Source organism: Pongo abelii, chromosome 16 (assembly GCF_028885655.2).
Source record: "Pongo abelii isolate AG06213 chromosome 16, NHGRI_mPonAbe1-v2.0_pri, whole genome shotgun sequence".
Taxonomy (NCBI): domain Eukaryota; kingdom Metazoa; phylum Chordata; class Mammalia; order Primates; family Hominidae; genus Pongo; species Pongo abelii.
The window spans coordinates 92,322,130-92,340,599 of NC_072001.2; the positions used below are offsets into that span (position 1 = coordinate 92,322,130).

The following is an 18,470-nucleotide window of genomic DNA, read 5'->3' on the forward strand; positions in this document are numbered from 1 at the left end:
GTCAAGTATATTCACACTGTTGTGCAACAGATCTCCACAACTTTTTCATCTTACAAAACTGAGACTCTGTACCCATTAAGTAATAACTAATTTCCCCTCTCCCCAGGCCCCATAATCACCATCCTTCTTTCTGTTTCTATGAATTTTTTTTTTTTTTGAGACGGAGTTTTGCTCTGTTACCCAGGCTGGAGTGCAATGGCATGATCTCAGCTCACTGCAACCTCAGCCTCCTGGGTTCAAGCAATTCTCCTGCCTCAGCCTCCTCAGTAGCTGGGATTACAGGCGCCCGTCACCACGCCTGGCTAATTTTTGTATTTTTACTAGAGACAGGCTTTCGCCATTTTGGCCAGGCTGGCCTTGAACTCCTGACCTCAGGTGATCCACCCACCTTGGCCTCCCAAAGTTCTGGGATTACAGGTGTCAGCCACTGTGCCCGGAGTATTTCTATGAATTTGATGAGATATCTCATATAAATGGAATCATGTACATTAGTATTTGTCTTTTGGTGACTGGCTTATTTCACTTTAGCATAATGTTCTCAAGGTTCATCCATGTTGTAGCATGTGTCAGAATTTCCTTCCTTTTAAAGCTGGATAATATTCCATAGTATGTATGTCCCACAGTTTTTTTGTTTTTTGTGTTTTTTTTGAGATGGAGTCTCGCTCTGTCACCAGGCTGGAGAGCAGTGGTGCAATCTCAGCTCACTGCAATCTCCGCCTCCTGGATTCAAGCAATTCCCCTGCCTCAACCTCCCAAGTAGCTGGGACTACAGGTGCGCGCCACCATGCCCAGCTAATTTTTTGTAATTTTTAAGTAGAGATGGGGTTTCATCATGTTAGCTAGGATGGTCTCGATCTCCTGACCTCGTGATCTGCCCGCCTCCGCCTCCCAAAGCATTGGGATTACAGGTGTGAGCCACCGCGCCGGGTCATATGTCCCACATTTTATCCATTCATACGGTGAGGGACATTTGTGTTGTTTCTACCTTTTGGTTATTGTAAATAGTACTACTGTGAACATAGATATACAAATATCTTGCTGAGATCCTGCTTTCAATACTTTTGGATATTTACCCAGTAGTGGGATTGCTGGAAGGAAATAACACTTTCATGTGCTTCTAAGTTTGGCTCTTTATATGTGTTACCTTGATCATTCTCTCAAGCAGTACTGCCCTTAATCCCAAGCAACTGGAGCTCTTGGGCTGGGTGGGGGCCTTATTAGTCCTCCTCTGCCCAGAGTCCAAGGAACCTAGAGGATGTGCCCACCCACCTTCCTTTAGATCATGCTCTAGGTACCTACTTAACCATCCTCAAATTTGCTTCCAGGGCCCAGATAGGCCTTTTCCTAGGTCCACCCTCCCTAGAGTGGACCTGCTAGTATGTACAGCCCTAGACTCAAAGGGTGGCTACAGGGCAGCTTTGTGGGGGAGTCATGGTGTGGATTTTCAGGCTGGGTGTCCACATGCACGTATAGGAAGCCTGAGACCTCACACTGCAGGACTGAGTTGGGAATGCTAAGGGGCTTCCATTTGTACTTTTTCTCTGGACTCCTGTAAATATTAGTAGCTATAATGTTGTTAAACAAGTACTATTGACAAGGTCTGAAGAACATTTAGTTCCATTACTGTAAACCTGTTTTTAACTGGCTGTATTTTCTAGAATCAGTGTATCACTAGTTTCTCAGTGTATAGTGTCTAGTCGGTGAACCAGACGGATAAGATTTGCTCCTTAGTTAAGGAAGCCTGCACCAGCGTGAAAAAACCATTGTTGTTAATCTGAATGAATCTGTTCTTCTCTTCTTTTGCATACGTAACACTTATTAATGCAAATGGAAAACACAGATGATGCATTCGTGCAACAAGGGGAGACAAGAACCCTGAAGCATCAATGCCAGTGGGTACACACACAGGCAATTCAGTAAGTAGATCTGGGATGCGTCAGTGGAGGCTCGGAGAGGCTAATGAGCTTGTTCTAGCTACCCAGACCCACAGATTCATGGCTGAATCCCAGAAGCAGCCTGGGAGATTTTGTGGGGAGATGAGGCAAAGTCATTTATTTCCTTGGCAAGGTAAAGGGTTCCTTTCAGGAATCATCTTCTACCTCAAGCTGTCGTGTTTTAGTTAAACATCACAGCTCAGTATTGGGACAGAAATGTAGAAGGAAAAAAATGCTGAAGGGTCACAAGCAAGGAGCAGGTCTACACAGCTGAGAGGCACCATTCTCCTCCAATAGCTCTGTTTCTTCGATAACTGGCCATGTAGACCCGTTCTACCCCCGAGGGCTGGGAGTCGAGTCAGGCTCCAGACTGAATGCTCCCTGATCTTTGCATTCCTTCACTTGCCATCCCACAGGCACCTCAAATTTAGTGAGTACAACTCTGAAGGGCTCATCATCACCCCATCATCCTTTTCCTGTGCTCCCTGTGTTAGTCAACTGCAGGATTAACTCCCCCCCTCCAACCCCAGTCGCTCAAGCCTGAACATTCCTCAACAACTCCCACACCCCCTCAAATCCGGATATTTGGGCTTCCTAAATCTCTACCTCCTAATCTCTTTCACATGCGGTCCACTCCTTTCTGTCCCCATTGCCAAGGTTGGGCCACCACCACCTATCTCTGGGACAACTTACAGTCTCCTAAGGGGTCCTGCCTTCGGTTCGCCCCACCTGGCTCATCTCTTTTGAACAGTTTCTGCGGTACTCACCTGCCTGAGACAGCATTCTACAATGCGAACACAGTCATGTCCTTACCCTTCAGCCGTTCCCCACTGCCCCCAATATGAAAAGGAGTTAGAAATCCCCGCCTTCCCACTCCCACCGAGCACCTTCGCCTTCTGAACTGGCCAGGGGCTCTGTTGCTTGCTCGTCGCTCTCAGACCCTTTGCACAAGGTGCTCCCTCAACCCAAAATAGAATCTCGGCCCACCCTCTGTCGGTCTTCGCTCCACTGTCAGTTGTTTATCTAACAAACATTCGCTGCTTTTGCCAGGCTATGCACTAAACGCTGGGGTTACGCAAGGGGAGCGCAAAACAAAACAGAGAACAAACAAAAACCACAACTCCCAAAAGTCCATTAAGACCCCTAGCCACAGAGGGCTCACATCTGAGGGGTTACCGTCCCTTGGCACAAGGTGGAGTATGAAATCCGCCTCTGCCTTCCAGGCTTTTCCAATGCCAAGACCTGCGGGGCCACCAATTGTGAGTCCCCTCCCGCACTGACTACTCCCTCAACAGGACACGAGGGAAGCTGAACCTGTCGGGACACCGCGCCGGGCACGCTCAGGTCCCACCGCGCGTGCTCATCGGCGGTCCCGAGCGCGAGTTCGGATAAGCAGCGCCCCCCTCCGACTGTGAGCTGGGACGCTCCCGCACGCTTCCCGGCACCCCTTCAATCTTCATGGTACACCCCGCCCGCAGGCACCCGGACGGCGGAAGTGAGCCGCAAGGGCGGAACTTGTTGTTACGGGTAACGGAAGTGTGGCGGCGTTGGGTTGAGCGGGATTTTTGGAAGTTTGTGGCGGAGGTGAGGCCGAGGTGACTGCAGAGCGGCTCGCGAGTTGCTCGGGCTGTGGGACTGGGCCCCTGGGAGGGAGCGGTTCTGTGGGGGAAAGGAGGCTCGTGTCCTGACTTGGCGTTCTGGTATTTTCTCTGGCGTGGAAAGTAGACGCGTTCCGCTGTCTCCCGCCGTCTGCCTCAGCTTTCGCAGTTCCCTCCTAGGGGTGTGCCTCAGTCGGAGCCCCTTCTGTTAAATTCTTCCCCCTTGGCCGAGGTTCAGCTCTTACTTCTGAGAAATTTCCCGTAACCTTGCTTTGCATTTGTTGTCCGGTCGCGGTCTCCATCACCAGCTGCTTCGTGTTATAGTTTCTGTATTTGCGCTCACGGCTTGTTAACTGAGGAACCCGGAAGGGAAGGCCGCGGCATTTCCCGCCGGCGGGGCTCTGCCATTCTCGGATCTTGGCTTCAGATCTCTGATGCTCTCCGGCGTCTCTTGGCAAGGAATCTACTTCGCGTTCAGGGAATTCACGGCCACCCGCCTCTGGTCTTACCTCTGGTTTTAGGATGATTTTAGCAAATGTGCCTAGGTTAATTTAAACGTATCCCCCTCCGAAGCCGCCTGCCTCTTCTGGCTGGACACCTTTTTAGGTTGGTGTGTACTGTTTGCATCCGGTAGTTCAAAAGCATGGGATCTTGGAGTCTGGAGCTGGACAGACTTGGGTTTCACTTCTGTCTCTGCCACTTGGTAGCCTTCTAATCTTGGGGGAAATTCCCTAATCTCTGAATCCCAAAAGTTGTTCATCTAAAATGGGGCTAATATTACACCTACCTAGTAGGTGGTGGTGTGGGGGTCATGTTAATGAATGTAAAGTGCTGGGTTCAGTGTTTTCCCTATTACAGGGGTTCAATAATTTGTTCAACAAATATTTGTTACCTGGTTTGAGCTAGGTACTGTGCTAAGTGCTAGAGATACAGTGATAAAACCAGCTACGGCCCCTGTCCTTAGGGGACTTACAGTCTAGTGGGAGATAACATTTGTTAATCTGATAATTACACATGTAATATTAAAAATTGGTGACAGTATGTAAGAGAGTTTACTGGTACCATGAGAGGATGTACTAAGGGAACATTTAACCTAGACGGAGCTTTTCCTTTTTTTTTTTTTTTTTTTGAGACAGAGTCTTGCTCTGTCGCCAAGCTGGAGTGCAGTGGCGCGATCTCGGCTCACTGCAACCTCCGCCTCCTGAGTTCAAGTGATTCTCCTGCCTCAGCCTTCCGAGTAGCTGGGACTACAGATGCGTGTCATCACGCCCAGCTATTTTTTTTTTTTGTATTTTTAGTAGAGACGGGGTTTCACCATGTTGGCCAGGATGGTCTGGATCTCTTGACCTCGTGATCCGCCCGCCTTGGCCTCCCAAAGTGCTGAGATTACAGGCGTGAGCTACTGCGCCCGGCCTAGACTGAGCTTTTGAGGAGATGTGGATTGAGCTGAGATCTGAAGGATTTGTTGGAATTAGTAATAAAAGATTGGGGGGCAGTGGATGGAAGCAGGAATATTTATTTAAGTTCCAGATGGAAACATGTGGAAGGGCCTGTGGCAGAAAGAACTTGGAGATTTGAAGGACTGGAAGCAGTTCTGCATGGCTGGAGCAGAATGATGAAAGGGAGGTAGGCATGGGTCAGAACTTGCAGGACTTATTTTATCCTTACTTAAGGGTTTTGGACTGATAAAGCAATGGAAGCCACTGAAGACCTTTAAGATGAGGATGGCATGGAGGGAAGATAAGTCACATAATCAGGTTTGTGTTTCAAAAACATCACTTTAGTTGCTGCATAGAAGGGAACAAGTTAGGAAACGATTGCAGTAGTTCAGGTGAGAGATGGTGGTGGTTTGGAGTAATGTGTCAGTAGTGGAGATGGAGAAAAGTAGACAGATTTGGGAGATATTTAGTAGGTAACATTGACAGGACTTGGTAATGGATGTGGTGAAGGATGAAGGCAAAGTTGTTAAGAATGTTACCTAGGTTTCTGGTTTGAGCAGCTGAGTGGATGATGGTACCATTTATGGAGACGGGAAACACAGGAGGAAGAAGAGGAGGAACAGATTTTCTTTCTACTAGGCTGTACTTCCCCCTTCTATTTTCATAGCTACTCACTGAATTCTATCTGCTTCATGTGCCTCCATTTCATCCCATCTTTTCTATTCTCCAGTCACCACCCTAGTACAGGTCTTTATCATTTCCACTAAAATAACTTCCAGATGGTCTCTTAGCATTTGCTGTTTCTCCTTACCTTCTCCCCACTTTAATCTGCACAAAGATGCTAGGTTCTGTTTCCTCAAACACTTGCAATCTTGTGAGATTGTCTTTTGCTCAGAATTTTTTAATGATTCTCAGTAATTTACGAAATAGAATCTAAATTCCTTAACCTGTTTACTCCCAGCCTATCTTTCCAGCCTTCCTACTCACTATTTTCCCACTTGGATTCTACCTCAGCCATTTTACTCATTTTCCCCAAAGAAATTTCTCATTTCCCATATGAATGCCTTTGTTCATGATACCCTTCTCCATAATGTATACAACCTAGTTGTCATGACTATCTAAATTTAATCTCTAAGTTCTAGTTCAAGCTTTCCTCTGCTGGGAAGCCTTGACATTTAAGAACACAGTTGCATCTTTTACCTTGTTAACTTCTCACCTTTTCTTTCTTTCTTCCTTTCTTTATTTTTTTGAGACAGAGCCTCGCTCTGTCGCCCAGGCTGGAGTGCAGTGGCGTGATCTCCGCTCACTGCAAGCTCCGCCTCCGGGGTTCACACCATTCTCCTGCCTCAGCCTCCCGAGTAGCTGGGACCACAGGCGCCCGCCACCACGCCCGGCTAATTTTTTTTTGTATTTTTGGTAGAGACGGGGTTTCACCGTGTTAGCCAGAATGGTCTCGATCTCCTGACCTCGTGATCTGCCCTCCTCGGCCTCCCAAAGTGCTGGGATTACAGGCGTGAGCCACGGTGCCCGGCCTCTTTTTTTTTTTTTTAAGAGACAGGGTCTTACCTTGTTGCCTAGGCTGCAGTACAGTGGCATGATCATAGCTCACTGCGGCCTCACACTCTTGGGCTCCCCTTCTCACTTGTTTTTATACCATTTAATTGGCACATAGCATTTATAGTGCTATTGGTTTATTCATTTATTTGTCAAATAGTTTATTACATGCTTATGATAATATATAATGTATTACATACTTGATATGCTGTTAAATGGAAGCTTTGTTCTAGGTAGTATGGTGAGTAGATGGTAACAAGTGTGGGCAAAAATTATGAAACCACTTGATTAGAATACAGCTTCCTAATAAGGCAATTCCAGGGAATTTTCAGGATTATTTTGGTTAGGTTAAGAATCATCTTGCCACTGAGCTTAAGAAGAAGAAGAAAAAAGAATCACCTACTCAAAGATAGTTAGTCCTAAGTTTGTTGAGCACCCTTTGCATAATAGGTATGAAATATTCCGTTAACAGGGAAGGAAAAACAAGTTTATTTCTGGAATCTTCACCCACCTCTGACGTTTTTCCCTTGTAGTTCTGTGATATGAGCAACAATGGACCAGAAGATTTTATCTCTAGCAGCAGAAAAAACAGCAGACAAACTGCAAGAATTTCTTCAAACCCTGAGAGAAGGTGATGTGAGTATTGGGAAGCATGTTCTGCTAAAAGTAAATGTCAGGCATGATGACACATTCAAAGGACATGTGAGAAAGAAAAATTATGCTGCTTCTTCATCTACTCCTCATTCACTGTAGGAGACAAGGATTTATTTAATAATAATTTATAGATGTAAAGAAATTGGGGTGAGGGAATGAGAGAAATAGACAACTTGAGGGCATTTGTGACCAAATTTAAACCTGAAATAGCTTAAGAATAGAATGCTTTTACAACTGTATTTATAAAAGCAAATTAGTATACTTTTATGGTCCTTAGAACAATCTATTTGAAGATAATATCCAGACTATAATTATTGATTGAGACATTAGTTTTGCATTTTGATGCTTCTCTGTATTTTTCCATAAAGAAATTAAGTTTATAAGCAGCAAAATATTTTGAAATTATTAGTAAAAATTAGGGCCTCTGTTTTCACTATAAGTGTAGGATTATAAAATGGGATAGTAATTGCCTTATATGTTAGGCTGTTTATTCTTCCTAATGTTCTTTCTCAGCTGATATACTGCTCCTTTTTCCATAAGTGATCTCATCCTATCCAGGTCCCTGCCTGGAAAAGAATCCCTCTTCAAGGTATATGTATAAACAAGTAAAGACATTGAGTATCATGGGATTTTTTTCCTTTTTCTGTCAATTGATGAGTATTAGGTTTTTAAGGGAATTTTTATGTGTTAGTGTTGTAGTTATTGAAGCAAGGTGCATCTTAGTCTGTGTTATCTGACATACTAACTAGGAATTGATGCAGCGTTGCTCTTTGATTTTTTTTCTTTGAAATTATCCAAGATTGCCTTTATAGCTATTTTTTGAGATGGCTTGTTGCATGAGTTGTAACTTGAATCATTCTATAGACAAGATTTGATTGAAACTAGCATTTAAATTATTTATTTAAAGTTTCATGCCTCAAATTGAAGGCATGAACACTGTCAAATTGAAGACAGTGTTCCAGATGTTTTCTGACTCTAGGATAGAGTAATGCTAATATTTCCCTCATTTTTCCATTAATGCAAAATCAGCTTTTTGGCAGCAACATTATATTGTAGTCTCATTGCTCTTATATTTATTTTTGTAAATGTTGATATTAAGCTAAGTTTCCTTTATCTCTGAAGTCCTTTTAGAATCCATGTTAAAAACTATATATAGGCCAGGCATGGTGACTTACACCTGTAATCCCAGCACTTTGGGAGGATTCCTTCAGGCCAGGAGTTCGAGATCAGCTTAGGCAACATAGTGAGACCCAGTTTCTAAAAACAACTACCAGAACAACAAACTTTATATCTGTTAACTGTCATCTTTTTTGGATTCATCTTGTTTTACTCCATCAAGATAATTTTGTATGATTCTGCTGACCATATTAATCACCTTTTTATCTTCTACAAATTTGTTAAGCATGTCAGTAATATATGCAGGCAGTTCATTTGATAAAATGTTCCACAGAAGATGAACTCAGAGTAAAAAATTATAAAACACATAAAGAAGTCCTGTGGCAAGAAAGACTCAACCAGAAATGGGAAAATTCATATTCAAGGATTTAGAGCAATCTGAAAAAAAACTTTAATTATTTAACGCAAATACTTAATACAATATTTAACTTTATTTATTTAAAGGTGGGATCTCACTCTTGCCCAGGCTGGAGTGCAGTGGGGCGATCTCGGCACACTGCAGCCTCAACCTCCTGGGCTCATGCGATCCTCCCACCTCGGCCTCCTGAGTAGCTGGGAGTACGGGCATGTGCCACCATGTCCAACTAATTTTTGTATTTTTAGCAGAGATGGGGTTTCGCCATGCTTTCCAGGCTGGTCTTGAACTCCTGAGCTCAAGCAATCCACCCACCTCAGCCTCCCACAGTGCTGGGATTACATGTGTGAGCCACTCTGCCTGACCTAGTATTTAAAATATTTGAAGATGTAAATGAAGGAATAGAACCCACAAAATAAGGGATGGATTTAGAAAACCATCAAAGAAAACTTCTTGAAATGAAAACCTCAGTAAATGGTTTAACAGTAGACGAAACATTGCTAAAGAGAAAATTAGTAAAGTGGAATACAGAGCTGAGGATAACTAAATAAAGCACAGATTGTAAAGAGGTGGAAAATATAAAGAATATTTAAAATATATGCAGAGAACTTTGATAAGAATATATTATCTTCTTAAACACATAGAATGTTCATAAAAATTAATCACGTGTCATATACTAGAGCACAAAGAAAACATGGGTAGGTCCCATAAGGTAGAATTATTACAAACTATTCTCTGTGATCACAATGCAATAAAACTGGAAATGAAAACTGAAACTAAAAGTCAAAAAACAAAGACACTTTTACCTGGAATTAAAATACCTTCTATTCAACCATTGTGGAAGACAGTGTGGCGATTCCTCAGGGATCTAGAACTAGAAATACCATTTGACCCAGCAATCCCATTACTGGGTATATACCCAAAGGATTATAAATCATGCTGCTATAAAGACACATTCACACGTATGTTTACTGTGGCACTATTCACAATAGCAAAGACTTGGAACCAACCCAAGTGTCCAACAATGATAGACTGGATTAAGAAAATGTGGCACATATACACTGTGGAATACTATGCAGCCATAAAAAATGATGAGTTCATGTCCTTTGTAGGGACATGGATGAAGCTGGAAACCATCATTCTCAGCAAACTATCGCGAGGACAAAAAAACCAAACCCCGTATGTTCTCACTCATGGGTGGGAATTGAACAATGAGAACACTTGGACACGGGAATGGGAACATCACGCACCGGGACCTGTTGTGGGGTGGGGGGAGGGGGGAGGGATAGCATTAGGAGATATTCCTAATGTAAATGACGAGTTAATGGATGCAGCACACCAACATGGCACATGTATACATATGTAACAAACCTGCATGTTGTGCACATGTACCCTAGAACTTAAAGTGTAATAAAAATATATATATATAAAAAAATTTAAAAATACCTTCTAAATAACTCTTGGATGAAAAGAGATACAAACAGAAATTACAGGATTTTTGAAGAATAATTACAGATAACAAAAATACTACATGTTAAAATCCATGGAATAATGTTAAAAACAAGTGTTTAACAAATGAAATAATGAAATCAATACAAATGAAATAATGAAAATAAATAAATTCCCAACTCAAAAACCTAGAAAAAAGAGAAAGTAAACAACAACAAAAAACACAAACTACTAAAGATAAAAGTGGAAATTAATAAAGTAGAGAACAGAAAAATAGTGGATCAAATTAATCAAAATCTTGGTTCTTGGTGGGGGAAAAAACACCATTAATTAATATAATAAAACAGTGGAGTAAAAACATGCACAAAATGAGAAATGACAAGGGAGAAATACTGTTAATACAGAGAAAATCTCAAAAAATACTGTGAGACTACAGTACATTCCTGTGCAAATAAATTTGAAAACCTAGAGGAAATGGGTAATTTCTTAGGCACGTACAGTTTAATAAAATTGAGCCAATTTGAGATGGAAAGCTTAAGCAGACCAGTTTCCATAGAAGAAAAGAGAAAGTTAAGAAGGAACTACTTCATACAAAAACACCAGGCCCAGATAGTTTGGCAGGAAACTTCTGTCAAACCTTTAGAGATCAGGTAGATAGTCCTAATGCTACATAAATTGTTTCAGAGCATAAATAATAAAGGAAAACTTCCAAGTTCTTTGAATGAAGCAAGTATAACATTGAATTAAACAAATATAACATTGATTTTTTTATGCTATCTTTATCAGGTATAACCTTAAACCTCATAAAGATAGCATAGAAAAAAGAGGTTATAGACTAATGTAACTTATGAATATTGATATAAAAGTCTTAAATATTAGGGGACAGATTGCAACACCACATTTTTAAAAAGTACACCATGATCAAGTGGGATTTAATAGCAGGAATACAAGGTTGGTTCAGTATTTGAAAGTATATTACTATAAAGATTATACGATTATCTTCATGGATCAGAGAAAGCCTTTGACAAAATTCAACACTCATTCCTAATAAAAACTTGACAAAAATCAGAATGGGTGGCTGTTTCCTTTACATCATAAAATGTATGTATCTAAATTCTAGAGTCAGCATCTTAGTGGGAAACCATAGAGACATTTCCTCTAAGGCCGGGAACAAAGCAATGATGCCTGCTGTCTCCACTACTATATAATGTTCTGGTTGGCTAACCTATGCATTTAACCTAGAGAAAACAATCACAGGCATAATAATAGAAAAATAAAGGCTGAGTGCAGTGGCTCACACCCATAATCCCAACGCTTTGGGAGACCAAGGTGGGCAGATCACTTGAGGTCCAGAGTTCGAAACCAGCCTGGCCAACATGGTGAAACCCCTTCTCTACTAAAAATATAAAAATTAGCTGGGCATGGTGTTGTGTGCCTGTAATCCCAGCTACTCAGGAGGCTGAGGCAGAAGAATCACTTGAACCTGGGAGGTGGAGGTTGCAGTGAGCCCAGATTGCACCATTGCACTTCAACCTGGGTAAACAAAGTGAGATTCCATCTAAAAAAAAAAAAAAAGAAAATATAAAACGTCTCTCTTTGTAGATGGCATGATAGTATACCTGGAAAACCCTGGAGAATCTGTGATAAAACCATCTATAAACAGAATTCATCAAAGTAGCAGAATATAAAATTAATATGCAAAAATCAGTAGCATTCATACATAATAGCCAGTTAGAAGATACAGTTGGCCTGGCAAGGTGGCTCACGCCTGTAATCCCAGCACTTTCGGAGGCCAAGGCAGGTGGATCACCTGAGGTGAGGAGTTCTAAACTAGCCTGGCCAAGATGGTGAAACCCCTACTCTACTAAAAATACGAAAATTAGCTGGGCGTGGTGGTGCATGCCTGTAGTCTCAGCTGCTCAGGAGGCTGAGGCAGGAGAATTGCTTGAACCCGGGAGGCGGAAGTTGCAGTGAGCTGAGATCACGCCACTGCACTCCAGCCTGGGCGACAGAGTGAGACTCCGTCTCAAAAAAAAAAAAGATACAGTAAATGAGAAAGCCCCATTTACAATAGCAACAGAAAAGTTAAAACAGGAATAAACCTGAGAAATTTCCAAAACCCATGTGAAAAAAAACTATGAAACACTTCTAAAGGACAAAAGTAGAAAACTAGGAAGATATCCCCTGTTCTTGATTGGGGAGTCTCAACATCATGAAAATGTCAATTCTTCCAAAGTTAATTTATCAATTTAATACCAATAAAAATCCCATTGAGCTATTTTGTCTAACTAGATAAGTTGACTGCAAAATTCATATAGCAAATTGTACACACAGGAATAGTTAGGGAAAAGCTGAAAAGAGCTCTGAGAGAGGATTAACCATAGCAGAGACTAAACACCACAAAAACTTTTATAAATAAGAGTGCAGTACTGGTACATGAGTAGATGAACAGAAACGGAATAGGATACAAAGAATAGAACAGGTAATGCATAAGAATGGAAAGTCTCAAAATAGACCCAACTACAAGTAAAATCTAGTATATAATTACATCTTGAAACACTGAAATAAAGATAATCTTTGACAAATGATATTGGAACAACTGGATGGACATTTGGAAAAAACATGAAATTAGATCTGTTTCTCATATTCAAGAGAAAGCTCCAAATGAATCAGAAATTTAAATGTAAAAAACAAATCTAAATAAATGTTAGGGCTGGGCACAGGGGCTTATCCCTGTAATCCCAGCACTTTGGGAGGCTGAGGTGGGAAGATCGCTTGAGCCAGGAGGTTGAGATTACAGTGAGCTGTGATTGTGCCACTGCACTTCAACAGGGGTGAAAGTGAGACTCTGTCTCTTAAAAAATAAATAAATAAATAAATAAATAAGTATATGTTAGAAGAAGACATGGATGAATTTCTCTTTAAGCTCAGTGCAGTGAAAAGCTTTCTAACTGTTATACAAAATATAGATGCAATGAAAGATAAGTTTGTCTACATATAAGTTAAAAAGTTTTTGTGGCCAGAAATACCATAAGCAGAGTCAAAAGACAAATGGCAAACTGGGAAAAAATATTTGTAACGTATCACAGATAAAGGATTAATATCCCTAATTCATAAATAACTTGGGGGGGTGGAGATAAAAAAATTGTATTTAAAAAAGGCAAAAAACATGAGAATAATCACTAAAAGATATATAAAAATGGCCTTAAACATAAGAAAATATGCTCAACTTCACTCATAATAAGAGAAATATAAATTAAAATGAAAGATAGTGATCCACCTGCCTTGGCCTCCCAAAGTGCTGGGATTACAGGCGGGAGCCACCACACCTGGCCCCATGTATATTTTTATGTGTATAAACATGCATACATTTCCTGGCTCTCTCCACTGAAAGAACCATGAAGCAAAGATGCCATAGTTGCTTGGTGCGGTGGCTCACGCCTGTAATCCCAACACTTTGGGAAACTGCGTGGGTGGATCACTTGAGTCCGGGAGTTCAAGACCAGTTTGGGCAACATGGTCAAATCCTGTCTCTATAAAAAAATAAATAAATAAATTTTAAAAAGATGCCATAGTAACAACAAACACACCCATCACCTAGATCTTTGCTCTTTCATAACCATTCCTCACTCAAGGGAACCAGGGCTCTTCAGAGAAATGGCTAAGTTTATGCGTGGGCAGGATGGATACAAGATGACCCTGGAACATCTTGCTATACCAGAAAGTAAAGAAGTGCTCAAAAAAGACAATGGGGGCATGTCACAAAGACAGAAGAGCCAGCTTGAAGGGTTTCCCTTTGGCCAAATCTGGGACTATTTGAGCATCAAAATAAGTTCAGTAATGAACCATTGAAAAATACAGAGATTTATAAGTCCATACTAATAATAAATAAATCACTTTGGGAGTTCGAGGACGGAGGATCACTTGAGTCCAGGAGTTTGAGACCAGCTTGGACAACATAGTGAGAACCCACCTCTACAAAAAAATAATTTAAAAAATTAGCATGGCATATCAGCACACGCTTGTATTCCTAGCTAACTGGAGGGGTGCTGAGGCAGGAGAATTGCTTGAGCCCAGGAGTTTGAAGTTATAGTGAGGTATGACTGTGCCACTGCAGTCCAGCCAGGGTGACAAAGAAGACTGTCTCTAAGTAAGGTAAGTAAAGTAAGTGAATGAATACATGGGTAGAAAGGAGTTCTCTTGCTTACAGTGCAGGAGTTGGAAAATCATTACTTTGCAATTGTCATAGTAAAGATTGAACCAGGCAAGAAATACCAATGGATGCTAAATCCAGGGGGACTTTAAAAACATTGATACGATACAATTAATGAAGCTAAGAACCTTATTCCACCTCTCCCCAGTAATTATTTCACTAATGTTCTCTTTATGTTCCAGGATCCCACTCAGCATCCTACATTGCTCTTAGTTGTCATTTCCCCCTGATTTCCTACACTCTGCAATAGTTCTCAGTCTTTCCTTATCTCTGTTGATCATGATAGCCCTGAGGAGTATTGATTAGTTGTTTTGCTGAATGTGTCTCAATTAGGGCCTGTTTGGCAGTGTCTCATGATTGGACCAGTGTCATGTATTCCTGGCGTAAGGACCACAAAAATGGTACCATGCCCTTTTTAGTGTATCAAATCACTGAGCTCTTGATGTCAGTGTTATTCCTGGTGATACTGACTTTGATAACCTGGTAACAGTGGTTTCTGCTGGGCTTTTCCATTTTACAGGGAGAAAATTAGATGAGGAGCAAGATATTTGCATGGTCTTAAAAGTGTCTCCCTATAAATTGCTTACTGGTGGCAAAGGGACAGGGTGGGGGAAGTAATTATAAAGTGGGATCAGAATTAATATCACCAACGAGGGACAGATGGACATCATGTGCTTCCTGATGTGATACTCCGAGAATGACACGGTATCACCTGTGTTCTTGTGAGACTGCATAAACTCAATCTATGAAACTCAGTCTATGAAACATCAGACAACACAAAATGAGGAATGTTCTATTTTTTTTAAAAAACTAAAATTTATTTGGATTATGCTGTTAACTTGGTAGTTCCAGTCTGCTACTTAAAAATTTTAAAGCCTTCTGAGATAACAGGGATACTTAAATCTTACTTGCTCTATTTCTGAGTTTTAAAATGTAGTGAAAAGCATAACTGAACATGGTCAAGAGAAAGACTGAAAATCACATAAGTGGAATGAGGAAGAAGGGGAGTAGAGGACAGAGGCAATAGAAGAAAATTAACATTCATTGAGTACTTGTTGTGTGTTAGGCTCTGTGCAAATTCTTCTCCCCTTTATCTCAGTCCTTTGAGGTGGGGAAATGGACACACATAACAGATTAAGTAACTTACCTGAGGTTATATAGCTAGTAAATGGCATAGCTAGGATTTACATCCAGGGCTTCTGATTCTGGATCCAGCTTTTTTTTTTCCCTCTTCCTATGCCACACTGCTTTCTGTTGAAACTGAACTATTTCAAAAAGAGTCAACAGCTTCTCAGCCTTGGCAGTGCTCATGTTTTGGCTCGGATAAATCTTTGTCGTGGTGGGCTGTCCAGTGCATTGCAGAATGTTTGATAGCATCCCTTACCTCTACCTACTAGATTCCAACAGCATCTTTCCAGTTGTGACAACCAGAAATGTTTCTAGACATTGTCTAGTGTCCTCTGGGGGACAAAAATCACTGGTTGAGAACTGCTGCTCTAAGGGTTATGTCAAGGACCAAGTACTCTGTTGGAAGGTATAGGCAAGAGTAGTCAGGTACTTCTTTATTATATATTTAAGAGAGATGGTCTCCAGCTAGAAACACCAGCCTCATGTACTTGTGGAAGAGATAGTTTATTGTTTTATTAGTCTTGGCTTCTGTGACACTTCTCTCTCGAGATTATCTTCCAGTGTTATTGACCTCACTTTCTCCATTATCTTTGCTGGCAGCTGCTTCTCTTTTTAATGACTGACTCTCGGTGTTTCTCTTCTCTTTATATTCTTTCCTGGATGGTCTCATCTGTTTCCATTGATGCTCCACTTGGCATATATTTCATTGTCATCTATTTGGCACTTCCACTTGAATATCTCAGAGTAGTGGTTCTGAGCCTCACAGCAGACCTGAATCATAAACTGTGGGTAGAGCCTGGAAATTTGTTTTAGTAAGCTCTCAGGGTGATTTAGATGCTTCCTTAATCTCAAATTTTCACCACGTAAACAGATGGTGCCACTATCCACCCAGCTAGCTGCTTAAGCCAGAAATTTAGGAGTCCTCCTTGATTTCTTTTTTTTTTTTTTTGATACAGAGTCTCGCTCTGTCACCCAGGGTAGAGTGCAGTGGCATGATCTCGGCTCACTGCAAGCTCCGCTTCCCAGGTTCACGCCATTCTCCTGCCTCAGCCTCCCAGATAGCTGGGACTACAGGCGCCCGCCACCAAGCCCGGCTAATTTTTTGTATTTTTAGTAGAGACGGGGTTTCACTGTGTTAGCCAGGATGGTCTTGATCTCCTGACCTCGTGATCTGCCTGCCTCGACCTCCCAAAGTGCTGGGATTACAGGCATGAGCCACCGCGCCCGGCCAGATTCTTTTCCTTCATCACCACCCCCTACTTCCCTTCCATACTAAGGAATTTCTATTCTTAGTTCTCAAATATTTATCTTAGATCTATCTACTTTTCTTCATCTCCTGTATTAGTGTGCTAGGGCTGCTGTTACAATGTACCACAAATTGGGTAGCTTAAATAGCAGCAATTTAATGTTTCACAGAAGTCCAAGATCAAGTGTTGTTGGGGTTGGTTCCTTTTGAGGGCTATGAGAATTTGTTCTGTGTCTCTCACCTAGCTTCTGGAGGTTTGCTGGCAACCTTTAGCATTCCTTGGCTTGTATCACCTGATCTCTGCTTTCATCTTCACCTGACATTCCCCCTGTTTGTGTTTCTGTGTCCAGAGTTCCCCTTTTTATAAGGGCATTAGTCTTTGGATTAGGACCCATCCTAATGACCTCAACTAATTTCACCTACAAGAGCCCAATTTCCAAATAAGGTCACATTCTGAAGTACTGGGGGTTAGAACTTCAACATATGAAATTTGGGGATGTGGGGAGGACACAATTCAATTCATAATGCCTCTATTACTTTGGTCTAGGCCACTGTCATCTCTCTCTTAAACATGGTAGCAGTCTACTAACAGGTATCCCCATGTCACTCTTAAACCCCCATAACCCATTCTCCACACAAGGAGCAAGGATGATTTTTGAAAAATCTATCATCTCACTTCCTTCTTTTCTCTTTAGTAACTTCCGTTGCACTTAGACAAAAGCTAAACTTCCTACCATGGCCTGTAAGATTCTTCATAATCTGGTCCTTTCCCGTTTCTCTTCAAACTCATCTTCTACTACTCTTTTCTTTATTATTCTCTAGCCATGTTGATTTTTTTTTTTTTTTTTTTAAGCAAGCCTTTGGCCTCAAATATGCCGAGTTCTTTGCTGCTGCTTGGCCGTTGCACATGATCATACTTCCATCTGGAATATCCTTCTCTAACTCCTTTGAATAATTAGCTCCTTCTTGTCCTCCAGGTCTCTACTTAAATGTCACCTTACTTCTGAGAAGCTTCCCCTTACTACCCTAGATGAAATTTCCTTCCTTTCCTCTTCTTGTCTATCTCAGCCTCTTATTTGGTTCTTTTACAATTTTTTTTTCTACCATCCTTTCCCCTCCTGCTCTATTATGAACTCTGAGTCAAATTACTGTGTCTGTCTTGTTCATCTTTATAACACGCCTAAGGAAAATAACATGCTCAAAAAGTATTTGTTGGATGAATGTATGTTCCCAACTTAGTGCTAAGTACTCCATAAATGTTTATAGAATGAGTATGAATAGATTTTAGTCTTGACAGTCCAGGATCATATTAAGATATACCCTCCTCTGTCTAAAAATTATGGTGTTTGTAATACTTGGCGTCTCTGAATGATCTGAACGTGACAGAAGAGTACTTTTTCATATTGAGTGTTTCGGTCATTGGGGTAAAAGACTGTTGCCAGAGACTTGTAGCTTTTTCTTTCTTTGCAGTTGACTAATCTCCTTCAGAATCAAGCAGTGAAAGGAAAAGTTGCTGGAGCACTCCTGAGAGCCATCTTCAAAGGTAATAATAATTAATGTCACTTCTGTCTGTCTCCTGCATTCATTGGTAGATTTGTTTAGTTTTGGTACTTTTCTTACTGTTTGAAGCCCCACTGGAACATTTTCCATGTTTTGAGGATTCTACAGATCAACTGCAGCAGCAGTTTCCTGTCTAGTGGACTTAAGTAATTTTACTGAAGGGA

At 41.3% G+C, this 18,470-nt stretch overlaps 1 protein-coding gene across 6 annotated transcripts in view; it reads left to right on the forward strand.

The window, feature by feature from the left end:
• The first annotated feature begins 3,406 nt into the window (after positions 1 to 3,406).
• Positions 3,407 to 18,470, forward strand: part of FANCI (FA complementation group I) — a 71,097-nt gene continuing 56,033 nt past the window's right edge. The window contains exons 1-4 of one of the 6 annotated variants that reach the window (XM_024232409.3): positions 3,437 to 3,518; positions 5,206 to 5,289; positions 7,059 to 7,161; positions 18,217 to 18,289. In XM_024232409.3, coding sequence (XP_024088177.2) covers positions 7,078 to 7,161; positions 18,217 to 18,289 — 157 coding nt within the window. In that variant the 5' untranslated portion in view covers positions 3,437 to 3,518; positions 5,206 to 5,289; positions 7,059 to 7,077. Of the gene's footprint in view, positions 3,530 to 3,587; positions 4,139 to 5,205; positions 5,290 to 7,058; positions 7,162 to 18,216; positions 18,290 to 18,470 lie in introns of those variants that run through there. The other 5 variants (XM_024232408.2, XM_054531831.2, XM_002825800.5 and 2 more) reach the window with 5 other exon arrangements.